At 45.0% G+C, this 14,944-nt stretch overlaps 1 protein-coding gene across 1 annotated transcript in view; it reads right to left on the bottom strand.

Annotated features, from left to right (window-relative positions):
• Positions 1-14,944, bottom strand: part of LOC121276785 (solute carrier organic anion transporter family member 4C1-like) — a 225,219-nt gene that overhangs the window by 83,553 nt on the left and 126,722 nt on the right. Inside the window, exon 6 of the mRNA XM_041185330.1 lies at positions 9,018-9,133. Coding sequence (XP_041041264.1) covers positions 9,018-9,133 — 116 coding nt within the window. The remainder of the gene's footprint in view (positions 1-9,017; positions 9,134-14,944) is intronic.

The raw sequence follows: 14,944 nt of genomic DNA, 5'->3' as shown, positions 1-14,944 counted from the left end.
AACAGTAAAGGCAGTCCTGGGGTTTCGCAGGCCCTGCTACAGGGCTATGCAGGGCATGCACATTGTACTCCCAATCCAGGGAGGGGCAAGGCCTGTGTGCTGAACTGGGATAAGGCACAGCTTGGTGTGCATGGTATGTTCATAGTCAGTGGTGATGGGCTTGTCTGTCTCGGTACTGGGCTACAGATGGGATGGTCATGGTTAGGGGAGACATCTGCAGCCTGTAGATGGAGAAAACATAATAAAGCGGAGGTACTGGGAACTCTCTGGGTGGAGGAGTCTCCTCTGAATGTGACCATGCATTTAGCCTCTAGCTGAGCAGTGTTGAGGTCCTCGCGCTGCATGGCAAGTCAACAGTGATACATTCAAGGGAAGGGCTGGAAAGTCCACCACGACAACAGTGGGTCCCAGTGTTACTGGGGGAGGCTGGAGAATAACCAGAGGGAGCTCTACATGCATATCGTGAGGTTCCAGGAAAATCGGAGGGATCCAAATACTGACAGGGGGAGGGTCGAAGCTGATCTCAAACTAAAAATGGAGTACCACCATCTTTAATCAACAAAATAATGGCGCAGTTTGAAATTGAAACTGGAAAAAATTCTGCACAGGAGGGGTCAGAGGCAATGTGGGAGGAGTGACTATAAGACATAGGAGCAGAAATTAGGCCATTCGGCTCATTGAGTCTGCTCCACCATTCAATCATGGTTGTTAAGTTTCTCAACCCCATTCTCCCGCCTTCTCCCCCGTAACCTTTGATCCCCTTACCAATCAAGAACCTATCTATCTGGGTCTTAAATACACTCAATGACCTGGCCTCCACAGCCTTCTGTGGCAACGAATTCCATAGATTCACCAATCTCTGGCTAAAGAAGTTTCTCCTCATCTCTGTTCTAAAAGGTCTTCCTTTTACTCTGAGGCTGTGCCCTCGAGTCCTAGTCTCTCCTATTAATGGAAACATCTTCCCTATGTCCACTCTATCCAGGCCCCTCAGTATTCTGTAAGTTTCAATCAGATACCCCCTCATCCTTCTAAACTCCATCGAGTACAGACCCAGAGTCCTCAAACGTTCACGGATGGACTAAGAGGCTCTTTCAGGGGGCACTCTCAAACCTCTTAGAGTTGCAACATTGAAATAGAGTCAGAGCTGAGAGAAAAGAGGAAGACTTCCTAGAGAAGGTGCCAATGGAGCCAATGCCTTTTGGTGCACATTAACTGATCAAGTTCCAGAATAAACGAGGAGGCTGAATCATCCTAGAGGGCTTCAAGAAACCAGAGCAAGCTGAGTGGAGCAATGTCCTGGAGGCAATGCAGAGAGCTCTGCAGATGGAGAAGAATGTGAACCAGAGTCTGTTGGATCTGCACAGGTTCTCCTCTGGGAACACTGACCCTCATCTCTGTGACTTCCTGGAGGCTCACTACTTAGATGTGCAAGTGAAGAGGATCAAGAAGTTTGACGATCACATCACCAACTTAGAGACGGGGACCCCTTGAGAATGACATGGGAGAGTACCTGTTTGACAAGCTCACCCTGGGGTAGAGTGACTGAACTGACTGCAGGGGGCAAGCTTATTGTGGTTAGTTTCATATTTGTATAATTGAGTCCTTTTGACCTGACAGTTTATGGCATTGTACAAGGAGATGTTGGTACCTGGGTTCCTTTATGGATGTACTGTCAATAAACTGCTCCTCTGGGGAAAAAAAACAAGAGACTGCAGGAGTTATTGCCTTCACAATACAATTGCTCCATTTTAGCATTAACATACAGGAATGTGAAAATTGGAAATGCAGGCAACTGTTAAAGAGACACAACTGCTGCATATCTGCCAGATCATGAATGAAAGCCTCCAATATGATTTCTCCAATTGGCATGGATACAGGCCAAAGGGTATCCAGTGCAAATGAACCTTATGTATGCGAGATCAGAGATTGCACGAGTGAGTTTGATAAGGTGGCTCATTTCATTAATGCATTCAAACTTCTTTCAACCTCTGAGGGATTGAGATGTCAAGTATCAGGGTTGGCATCTTGTTAACTAGATCTGTGAGTTCATGCCTCATCTGCAAGGCTGTATCAACCACAAGGCTAGTAGTGTTGATACAACTCTAGGGAATGACAGTGACTTTCTGTTTGCGAGTGGGAGCTTTACTATTTTTCCCTGTTATCCATTAATCTGTTATATCTATCAGTCCACAGGGAGAGGGAGGAATAGAGCCTGGGCTCACTGCTGCCTTCTTGATGGTACTGATTGAATGGAGGAGGACATCCCCTGCCAGTGGCCCAAAAGGTCAATGACGGGATCCACAGGGGATCTGTGCAGGATCTCACAGGGTGCAATCGACCCTGTGGCCTTGAGGGGTCCAAGGCAGCAGCCCCTGATGTTCATCAACAGGAAGGCTTCTGCTCCCTGAATGTTCAGCTGGCGTGAGATCATCATTCACGTTTGTGCCAGGTACCCTGGAAGTTCCCATGACTCATATATCCTGAGTCACTCCCAGATGCCTCACATATTCGAAGGACCTCAGAGCTGGCTGTTTGCGGATAAGGGGTACCCACTCAAACAATGGTTCATGACACCCATGCATGTCCTCAGAGTGTCTCAGAGGAGAGGTACAATGCAGTGCAGAGCTCTACACGATCCATCATTGATCGGCATCCTGAAGATGTGCTTCCGATGTCTGGACCACTCCAGTGGGGCTCTGCAGTACTTGATGCAATCATCACCATCTTGATGAGAAACTTCAGTGGACACTGAGATGAGCGCATCTTTGGAGGGGTCCACATGGTGGCAGGTCTTGTGCTTTAGCACTACCAAAGAGGAAACACAACGGCAGCTATCTTTCCAAGGCTGTTGAGCAGGTCCCACTCCATGTTGTCTCACAAGGAATAAAGGCTACAAGTGCATTTAGCATGCACTTGCAATGAAGAACTTGAGACATCTCCCTGACATAACACAACGGTCCAGTAACAATCATGAGTCAGGTCGACATCAGATGGATGTGATCACTGATTGGGAGGATGGCTAACTTTCGCAATAAGAGGGCACACACATGCATATGCACATTACTTTCAAATGAGGAGACCATTCTCATGAACAGCAAATGTATTTACAAATGCACAAGATATATACAGTGATTGAACACCTGTGACCCAGAAGTGATGTTAATATTTTTAATTTTCCTAGCCTGACTGCTATGTCTAGGTGCAGCCTCAATATCCACAGCAGAGGTGGAGGCAGCCTGCTGACTGCTACGCCCTGTAATCTGTGATGACTTTGGCAGACGTCCTCTGGTGACCCGAGGCCTGATAAGGATCTCCTCCTCGGTATGACAAGCTGGAATTGAGAGGATTCAGAGCAGCTGGACATCCATGGAGTGTCCTATGTGGAGACCCCTGGAGTGGCGGATGACATCCTCTCTGTGGGTGACTGAGGGCCCCTCCCTGATTGCTTGAGGAGAAAGGGTAACTGGAGGGAAGTCAAGGTGCCGCACCCTCCTCTCACCTAGTCACTGATGGATCCCACCAATACCTATAGCCATGGAATGCAGGTCTGAGCGCATATCTGGCAGAACCTGCTGGATCAAGGTCTCCAAGGTGGACACCACCCTTCCCATGATGACCTCGAGGCACTCGCATGTCAAAGCCATGACATCAGACAGAACATGGATGGATTCCTCCATCCTTTGGTCTAGTCTGCTGAGTTTTTTTGTATTCATACACAGGATGTGAGCTTCGCTGGCTGGGCCAGCATTTATTGCCCATCCCTAGCTGCCCTTGAGAAGGTGTTGGTGAGTTGCCTTCTTGAACCACTGTGGTCCACGTGTTGTAGGTGCACCCACAGTGCTGTTAGGATGGGAGTTCCAGGATTTTGACCCAGCAACAGTGAAGGAATGGCGCTATATTTCCAAGTCAGGATGGTGAGTGACTTGGAGGGGAACTTGCAGGTGGTGGTGTTCCCATTTATCTGGTTTCCTTGTCCTTCTAGATGATAATGGTCGTGGGTTTGGAAGGTGCTGTCGAAGGAGCCTTGATGAATTTTTGCAGTGCATCTTGTAGATGATACACACTGCTGCTACTGTGAGTCAGTGATGGAGAGATTGAATGTTTGTGGATGTGTGCCAATCAAGTGGGTTGCTTTGTCCTGGATGGTGTCAAGCTTCTTAAGTATTGTGGGAGCTGCGCTCATCTGGGCAGTTGGGGAGTATTCCATCACCCTCCTGACTTGTGCCTTGTAGATGGTGGACAGGCTTTGGGGAGTCAGGAGGTGAGTTACTCGTCGCACGATTACTAGCCTCTGACATGCTCTTGTAACGACAGTATTTATATGGCTTGTTCAGTTCAGTTTCTGGTCAAAGATAACCCCCAGGATGTTGATAGTGAGGGATTCAGTGATAGTAATACCATTGAATATCAAGGGGTAATGGTTGAATTCTCTCTTGTTGAAGATAGTCATTGCCTGACCCTTGTGTGGCGCAAACGTTACTTGCCACTTGTCAGCCCAAGCCTGGATATTGTCCAGGTCTTGCTGCATTTGGACATGGACTGCTTCAGTATCTGAGGAGTCACAAATGCTGAACATCCCCACTTCTGATCTTATGATGAAAGGAAGGTCATTGATGAAACAGCTGAAGATGGTTGGGCCTAAGACACTACCCTGAGGAACTCCTGCATTGATGTCCTGGAGTTGAGATGACTGACCTCCAACAACCACAGCCATCTTCCTTTGTGCTGGGTATGACTCCAACCAGCAGAGAGTTTTCCCCTGATTCCCATTGACTCCAGTTTTGCTAGGGCTTCTTGAAGTCACACTCTGTCAAATGTGGCCTTGATGTCAAGGGCAGTCACTCTCACCTCACCTTAGGTGTTCAGCTCTTTTGTTTGAAACAATACTGTAATGAGGTCAGGAGCTGAACGGCCCTGGCAGAACCCAAACTGGGCATCAGTGAGCAGGCTATTGCCAAGCAAGTGCCTCTTGATAGCACTGTTGATGACCCCTTCCACTACTTTATTGATGATCGAAGTGCCTCTTGCATCTCTGCCTAATGTTCCCCCGCCTGCCATTGCATCTCCAGCGTTGTCTCGGCAGCCACTTGCAGAAGCTCATCAACGACTCAAACTCAGTGGGTGCCTGATCTCCAGCAGTCCTTTGAGTTCAGAGATCTGGGCTTTCACTGCCTCCCACTGCTGTGAAGAATTGTCAGTAAGGTTTCTCCAGGTGATCCCAAGGCTAACCTAGAAACATAAACCACAAAGGTGTGTGTGTCTCTGTGCTGGTGGAGCATGCATTGAACATAGTGACTGATCTTCCTTGGTTGGCTCCTCAGCATCCTCCTCTGAGGTGGGCTTTGAGCTGGGGCTTATGTTGGGCTTCCTGGTGTGCCTGGATGTGCTGGTGCCTGTAAGACAGAGAAGATATATGTAATTCATGAACAGGCTGAATATAAGATTGCTTGTCACTCACTGTGGGTGTTAGGATGTGATCAACTCATAGAGGGCTTATCCATGCTGGGTAGCTGCGAGAAACCAATCTCGCCTTCCCCATAGGAGCAATCCCTATTTTAGCCAGCCAGCTTGGCAGCATCCTCCCCGAAGCTAGTGAGATCCAGATGTTGGCCGTCCCTCCTCCATTCTGAGATCTTTCCCTCCTCTCGTGGGCAAGCTTGGCCTGCATGAGACAAATGGATGGAATGTGACAAGAAAGGATAAAGCAGAGGTTGGGAAGCATGCATGCATCTTGTGTGTGGTGAGTGCTGCCAAGTAAGGGCTGAGGACGGAATTTGTGCAACATGATAGACGATATGGTGGTGATTTGAAATTACCTGTGAGACAATCATTGCTGACATGTCCCCCCCCCCCCCACCGCCCCGCTAATATTGTGTGAGATTCCTGCACAGTGTAGCCCTTTAAGTGCATGATGGCATAATGAGAGTATGAGATAGGAGTGAGCAGAAGGTTGACTTACCCTCGCGGAGCAGATGAGATCATTCATCCTCTTCCTGGATTGTATTGTGTTCCGGGGCCAGTTGCCAGCTGAGCTGACCTCTGGAACCATCTCCCACGCTGGCGAAATGAGGCTGGTTTGTCTCTCAGAGCCATCCTGCAGTACAGGACATCCAGTGCTTGCGTACTCCTCTAATCAAAGCTTTGAGGGAGTCCTGGCTAAACCTCGGGGCAGCCGTCTTCTTCTGCTGCTGCGCAGACATCACCACAGGTCCCCTCAGAGCACCTGGGCCAGACAGAGTGAAATGTGTGTGCTCGGGTGGCGTTTAAATATTGCACCTAGACCATTAGGTAACAGCGGGGTGGACAAATCAGTTCCCAACCTGCCATGTGATTCGGAGGGATACTCACCAATGCATAATTAATTAGCTTCAGAGTGCAAAATCAGTTGTGATTTCCAGTCACTTCGACCAGCGGGAAACACTGCAGAACCCACCTGCCATGGCACTTGGTTTCAAAAATGGAAAATTCTGCCCTTTGTGTCTATCTTCACAGATACAAAAAAACCTCCCAGAAATACTAACAAACCGAGGGACTAGTGGGAATAAGGAACTGATAGAAATTATATGAGTAAAAAAGAAGAAATTAATAGGACTGAAAGTTGATAAATCCCCTAGAGCTGGTCATCTACGTTCCACTGTGTTGAAAGAGGTGGCTGCAGAGATAGTGGATGCGTTGGTGGTCATCTTCCTAAATTCTTTAGGTTCTCGAATGGTTCCTGCAGGTTAAAAGATAGCAAATGTAACCTCACTATTTAAGAAAGAAGGGAGAGAGAAAACGGAGAACTTCATACCTGCTAGCTTAACACCAGTATGAGGTAAAATGCCAGAATCTATTATAAAGGATGTGATAATTGAACACTTAGAAAATAATGGTAGTATTAGGCAAAGTCAATATGGATTTAAGAAAGGGAACTCATGTTTGTCAAATCTGTTGGAGTTTTTTGAGGACATAACTAGCAGAATAGATAAGGGGGAACCAGTGGATGTGGTGTTGTTGGATTTTCAGAAGGCTTTCAATAAGGTCCCATACAAGAGGTTAGCAAACAAAATTAGAGCGAATGGAATTGATGATAACACACTGCCATGGATTGAGAATTGGTTAACAGACAGAAAACAGACAGTGGGATTAAACAGATCATTCTCAGTTTGGCAGATTGTGACTCGTGGGCTACTGCAAGAATCAATGCTTGGGCACCAGCTATTCACAATCTATATCCATGATTTGGATCTGAGAACCAAATGTAATTTTTCCAAGTTTGCTAATGACAAAAAAGTAGGTGGAAATGTGAGTTATGAGGAGGATGCAAAGAAGCTTCAAGAGGATTTAGACAGGGTAAGTGAGTGGGCAAGAGCATGGCAGATGGAATATAATGTGAAAAAATGTGAAGTTATCCACTTTGGCAGGAAAAGCAGAAATGCAGAGTATTTTTTGAATGGTGAGAGATTAGGAAGTGCTGATGTCCAAAGGGACCTGGATGTCCTTGTTCATCGGTTACTGAAAGCTAACATGCAAGTACAGCAAACAATTGGTAAAGCAAATAGTATGTTGGTTTTTATTGCAAGAGGGTTTGCGTACAGGAGTAAAGAAGTCTTGCTGCAGTTGTATAGAGCCTTGGTGAGGCTGCACTTGGAGTACTGCATATAGCTTTGGTCTCCTTACCTCAGGAGGGATATACTTGCCATAGAGGGAGTGAAACAAAGGTTCACCAGACTGATTCCTAGGATGGTGGGATTGTCTTATGAAGAGAGATTGAGGAGGCTGGGCCTATATTCTCTAGAGTTTAGAAGAATGAGATGCGATCTCATTGAAACATACAAATTTCCTACAGGGCGTATTAGGGTAGATACAGGCAGGGGATTGGGGGAGTCTAGAACCAGGGGACAGAGCTCCAGAATAAGAGGTCAGCCATTTAGAACTGAGCTGAGGAGGAATTTCTTCACTCAGAGGGTGGTAAATCTTTGGTATTCTCTATTCCAGAGGCTGTGGAGGCTCAGTCATTGAGTATGTTCAAGACAGAGATCGATAGATTTCTCAATAGTTAAAGACATCAAGGGATATTTGAATAGTGCGAGTAAATGGCGTTGAGATCAGCCTTGATTTAATTGAATGGCGGAGCAGGCTCGAGGGGCTGAATGACCTACTCCTGCTCTTATTTCTTAGTTCCTATGTTCCTTTCTCCAGTGCCCCGTTTGAAATTTAGCATCTTTTTATAAGACCTTGCTACTTTTACTTAAAAGGTTTAAAGCTATTTTTGAAATAAATTTATCTGGTAAGAAAATTGTAAAAGTTAAATGGCATTGCAGTCGTGGTATTTAGTTTACAAAATCTGAAACCTATTCCACATAAAAATTCCAAAACCATAGTACTGTGAAGAAAAGGAAAACTGCTTTTTGCAGCTTCAGTCTTCTTTCCAACCCATCTCCCCTGGACACCTCCCGTTCAGGCAGCTATTACAGCTGAAACTCTGCATGGCATTTCCAACAAGTGCAGAAAATAGAGGGCCCACATTCAATTTTCCAATGCAGAAATAATGAAGAAATTTGCTGCGAAAGGTAAGAACACTTGCAGGCTTAGTAGAGTCTGAAATCGCAAGGCTTGCTTTGAAAGCATCTCCAAGTAAGTTTCTTCAGGTCCTCTCCCTGGTGACAGTCAATATCCTTTGTGCCTGGCCTTGGTTTTCTAAATGCTGGTTCGATCTGGCTGTGTATCATGTGGGAGTAAAATTTGTTTTGGGCAGTAGTGCATCTCAATTGAAATCTGTACAGAGTAAAATCAAATGGCACGTAAAATGGGCATCTGACACAAACCTGTCTTACCATGCTTATTAGATTAAAATCAGAGTTTGTATCTTAAAGAAGTGTAAACAACAGTAAAACCTAAAGATGAAAAACATCCCTGTGATGTCAAAACAGTTCCCTGACGAGCTTGTGCTGTGTCCATAAACATAACAAGATGTCTAGCAAAGCATTGTACTAAATGACATCTCTTTAAAATAATAATTTGTTCAGGAATCTTACCAGCAGTACTGAATAGAAATCCTTAAAACTCTTTCCAAAATGATGCTGTGTCAGAACAATTCCACCTTTATAACTGTGGGCCTGAGAAACCTTTTGAAGCTGGACTTCTGCTGTACCTGTAAAGAAAAAGAATTTGTATAACGTGAAATTAAAAGTAGCTTAAGTATTGTTTCTGTAGTCATGCTTGATGCTACTGGGGCTGTATAGAATTTTTCCTTGCATTATTTTCAAAATATCACCTATGAAATCAGTAAATAGAGTAAAAGCTACGTAGTTGGAATGGAAAAACTAATGATTTATTCAAAAATAATACAATGTATTTACTTCAATACCATTTAGTGTTTTGAATGTTTGATTCTGGAAAAACTGAGATCAGCTGTGTTATCTTTGTAGTGATCATACTGGGCTTGTGGCAGTTGGAGAGAAAACCAACACAAAGGAATAAACTGCTTGACCTTGTCTTTACCAGCCTACAGTTACAGATTTGTTTGTCCATGAATGCATTGATAAAAGTGGCCATTGCACAGTCCTTGTGCAGACCATTCTGTCTTCACACTGGGGGTACTTTCTATCGTGTCATGTGACGTTACCATTGTGTACCATAGGTGGAGTAGATTAAGAACTTTTGCAGCAGCTTAAAGCTGGGTTTCCATGGAGTGCTATGCCCCATCAGCAGCAAGAGAATTGTGTACCATATCTTGTAGCCTTAATAGCCTGGCCTATCTCTCACTCCTCCATCACCAACAAGCCAGATGACAAACTGTGATTAAATGAAAAGTATGGAAGAGCATGCCATGAGTAGCATGAGGTGTTCTTGAAAATGAGATGCCAACTTGGAGAAGCCACAATACAGGGCAACATGCTTGTTAAACAGTGTAAGTAACATGCTACAAACAAGGCAAAGTGATTCCACAACCAATAGATAAGGGGAACATCAAACTGTGCTAAGATGCTCCAAATAGCATAGGACTTTGATTAGAAAACTTGCAGCCTCCCACCTGAAAAGTAGGTAGGCCACCAATTTTCAGATAGATAAAAGCAAAATACTGCAGATGAAAATTCTGCAGATGCTAGAAATCTGAAACAAAAACAGAAAATGCTGGAATAACTCAGCAGGTCTGATAGCATCTGTGGAGAGAGAAACAGAGTTGATGTTTCGAGTCGGTATGACCCTTCTTCACAGACTCGAAATTCAACTCTGTTTCTCTCTCTACAGATGCTGTCAGGCCTGCTGAGTTCTTCCAACATTTTCTGTTTTTGCAGCAATTTTCATGACTGACCGAAAATGGTGACAGTGAGAACAGGGTGATAATTGCTGCACTATGATTTACATCCCAGCAGAGACCGTGAGGATCACACACCCTCCACCACTGTTGTAAGTTGGATATAGCCAATCCATGAAGACATTCCCTCAGGAGATTAAACGTTAAAGTAGAGAAGGAAATTATCTAGCTATATAACTTCTCTTTCCATTCTTTGAAATATGAGTAGAAGCAGTGATACCTTGTATTTGGACTGAATTTTCTATACCATAATCATGCAAATTAAGTGTTCAGATACACACAAATGTGTTTAGAGCTTACTTTAGAAGAAGTTAAATTGGGATGAAACTTATTATACAGTTTGTGCTCAAATTGTGATTAATTTGTGATCGGGAGGATGGTAAGAACATGTGTCATTTGAGCTTCCATGTTCTTTCCAATAGTTGCCTTCACCTGTTCTAAAAAGTTTATGTAGAGATAGATTGATCAAGAATCATACTTCCTGCCACCAGATCAGAGAGCTTCCCTCCCCAAACTCCTGCTCAGAATTTGGCAATGTTTCAAGTTCATTCTTGTGATTACGGAATGTAGTTAAAGGTCAGGCAAGCCAACAGAAGTGGGAAGTCAAAGGTTAAGTCACTACAGCTTACTCTTATTACTGTGCAAGTGATTAAGACATAACAGTGAAGGAGTTTGTGACTCCCCACATAAAACCTTTGATTTAATTCCCAGTCACAGAAACCTAATGTAAGAAAAAATCTATATACCATACCAACTGGAAACATATTTCTAAACACCTTTAGCAATGCTGAACATAGCCATTTACTTTACTTTAATTTTCCAAGTCTTATTCTGAATAACAATAACATTAAATTTAAGGCCCAGATCTTCCGTACTCTGGATTCATACCCTGAAGCTATCCTGGAAGATGCACTGGGGGACTCCTCAGGAGAACCCACACAAGGACAGCATGGGAATTGCCCCGGAAGTTTTGACTTCCGTTGGGCAACTACCCTGCATCTGGAACCCTCCGAAACTCCAATTTAAAGCTAGAGACTTCGGATGGTTCCGACTCAATTAGCAGAATAGTTACCAGGAAAGTTAGAAGGATTAAAACCAGTTCTAACTCTTGGTTAACTATATTACTGAACCTCCTGACCTTCCCACTGGGCCCACCACCACCCTCCCACCACTCTCAACTACCCTCCCAACCCCCCGACTAGACACCCAACTCCCCAGCCCCCAACTACCCTCATAACCTCTCGACTACTCCCCCACCCTTAATACCACCCAACCCCTGACTACCCCCCTGACTAACCTCCAAAACCCCAACTACCTCCTCCACCTCCCCCCCCAACCACCCTGGATCACCCAACTACCCCGAAGACTACGCACTTAACCCCGAATACCCTTCTGACTAGCCCACACCCCTGACTACCTTCCTGATACCCCCCGACCACCTCTCCTACCCCTATCTCCCACACCCAACTACTCTCCTGGCCCCAGAATACCGCTTCCACCCCTTCCACCACCTGACTACTACCCTGAACGCCCTACCACCCCCACCCACCTCGCTGCTCCCCCACACCATGCTATCTCATCATCCACTCAACTAACTCACACGTTCTCTCCTAGTTTATCAAAGTGGCTGGGACATTTAAACTTACCGGAATACAGCAGCTACTGCTGTAAAAAGCAGGTGTGGCTTTGTTTTCCCCAACACTCTTACACTACACAGGAGCAGCTATGTTCCTCATTTCACACCAGGCCCAGGTCAGATGTTCGGGCGAGAAATGTGAAGCTCTGGGCTACGATAGGAAAATAGGAGAGAAGTGGCAATCTGATGGTGAATGCCACTCCATGGATGATTTGGCCTTAATTGGCTGAAAACTCATTCCAGCATAGAATTGTAAATTGTGATCTGGTGATCTGCCTATGCCCATTCCTGTTGAGGAAATTTAGAAAAGCAAACTTCATGCTGCTCCATCATTTAAAAGATTTCAGCATACAGTCCAGTGCAATCCACACTGCTAACTGACTGCATGCTTAACATCAACCGAAAAGCTTCCAGGGCTAGCACATATTCCAGCTTGTCTCCAGCTCTTAGAGGAAAACTGAATCAAAAAAGTTTGCTGCTGACTGTAACTGCTGCAGAGAAGGGAAATGGAGCACCAGGGCAAAGAGAAAACTTGAGGCCTTTGTCACGGTGGTCAACAGGAGGAGAGACAACATATTTCTACAGGGGGCCAGGAGAAATTTAATGATCTCATGTGAGTAGTCAAGGTCATCTTCAAAGGTCATCTCATAACCACTGCATCACCAACCTCTGATGCTGCTCAATGCACCACACCTTCATTACTCAAGCATCAGCAGTCCCATCACCAAGGACTCATGCCTAGCATTCCATCTCACCCTATGATGCTGCCAGTCTCGCAGCTATCATTTGCTGCCTTTACATCCTTCCAGCTGTTCAGCTATAGCAGGCTCATCAACCAAACATGTACAGCACAACACAATCACTGATATTCTATCCACTCTCTTTCAGAAGAGGGTTGTCCATAACAGAAGTGTCAAAAGTTGAACCATTTGGGGACAGGCATGCCTTTATTCCCTGAGCCCAATGGAGAAGATGGTGCTGCACATCATGAGGCCAGCTGCAACAAAGTCTGCATCACTCGGGGTCACCAAGAGCATTCAGGATAATGGTACATTACTGCCTCATGATCCTTATTAACTCCCACCTCAACCCCATCTGACGTTATGAGTAAGCTTCTGATGCTGTGACAATGGATCTCTTGCTTTACACTCCACCAAAGCCTTCCCCTTCTGATTTCAGAATACAGCTCTGAAGCGAGATGAAGCTCTCCAGTTCACATTAGCAACCAGCAACACATGATCTCCAGAACCCCTCATTGTTCACATTGACAAGGCTGCTGACCCTTCTTATCCCACCCGTGGATGAGCTTTTACAAATTGTGGCCTGCCTGCCTGCCTGCCCACTTTGCCCATACGACAGCTGAAAAATTGCACATGCTACGTAAAATCGGCAACAATTGGTGTTTCAAGGGTCTTAAGTGGCCTCTTAATTAATGGCGGTCGTGCCTCCATCTCCCGTGCCCACCCACCGAGCGAAATATCACAAGAGTGCCAATATCAACGCGTGTTATTTCACGCGTCCGCCTGCCGAGCGAAAAATTCTCCCCCAGGTCACGTTGAAGGAGGTGACACAGTTCAGTAAACATCTTCTTGGTGAACCTGAGATGCATCAGACATTCCTCCTGACTCCTGGTATGAGAAGTACACTCTGAAAATCGATGATTGCTAAGCACTTCTGTAGAAAACCCTCCTCATCCTCCCTCTTCACAGAACTTCCGCTCTCTATAGCCGTTACTCCATTTGTTGGTCATGTTGCAGACCCAGAGGCACTGCAAAGACACCCCGCATATCTCTTGCAAACTACTGGTGACAAAATCTTCTGAATGGATGCACAAACTCACAACAGACCTCCAAAAACAAGCCACAGTAATTATTTGCAATAGCAGAATTAAGTCAAAGGCACCTAACCTGCCTGTTGGATGGTTGGACATTTAAATAACATTAACGGGGGAGGGCAGTCTCTCAAGTAGCTGAATGCATGTTCAGCTATGAATGATTAACACAAGCTTTCAGTGGATTTGCATGGTTAAAGTTTTAGCAATGTGCACCAAATCAACCAGAATGGCTGTCAAAATCAAATCTCTCCCGATGCTTTCAGCACATGCATGGCATGCCTGTGCTAGTGCCCTTCCCAGCATTGCGCTATGGAGTCCAATATCGCAGCCAATGTTCTTAGAAATCAGAAAAATTGTGACTTGACTGCACCATATGTAATAAATGGAGCTGGAAAACTCAAGGAATAAAACAACTTACAAATTAATAAATCTACAAGAGAGTGGTTGTGCCTGCAATCACATCTGCTGGCTCCCAAAAATTGAGGAATCACTGGGAGGGCACCTCACTTGGCCTGGGGCTTTGTGCAGAAGTGCCAGCAAAAGTCCTGTCCATTGGCCTCCTGTGTGTGGGGGGTGGTTTGATGATATCCCAGCCAATTCCTCTTTGACACCATGTATATGGGTCCCAATTAATATTGGAAAAAAAACAATCAGCTTTGGGAGCCCAGGTTGCTTGATTGGCCTACCCCCACCACTCCCTGATGAGGCTATTCTCTCCACCTGGAGGCCAGTACCTCACATCTCTTGGGCATTCTAAGTCTCCAATAATATGCAGAATCCCTTCAGAATCTCTGTCCAGCTCAAGAAAATATGACATCCTGACTCTGGAGAAAGAACTTTGATATGGCTTGTTCACCCTCATCATAGCCATGCTTTTTGATGGCCAATATAATAACAACGGTCCAGTAGTTAAGCCAAACTCTGTTTCTCTGGCTTTATTAATTGGATTGTAATTGAAAAACAAGTTTCTTTGACTTTTCTCCCTTGTCCCCTAAATACTCTATACTAACATGCTGTTTACACATGGTAAGGCTCACGATCAGTAAACTTCTCAAAGCTGCCTAGAAACTTCAGAGTTTATCCTTAAGAGTTTATAACAGCATGAATTCTTATTTTATGCAGTAACCTTTAATGTGACACCTTAATGAATGTATTTTGGAAATCAAAATACACC

Source organism: Carcharodon carcharias, chromosome 4, assembly GCF_017639515.1.
Source record: "Carcharodon carcharias isolate sCarCar2 chromosome 4, sCarCar2.pri, whole genome shotgun sequence".
Taxonomy (NCBI): domain Eukaryota; kingdom Metazoa; phylum Chordata; class Chondrichthyes; order Lamniformes; family Lamnidae; genus Carcharodon; species Carcharodon carcharias.
Note: the sequence above shows the minus strand (reverse complement) of the source record. Positions and strands in the feature narration are given on the sequence as shown.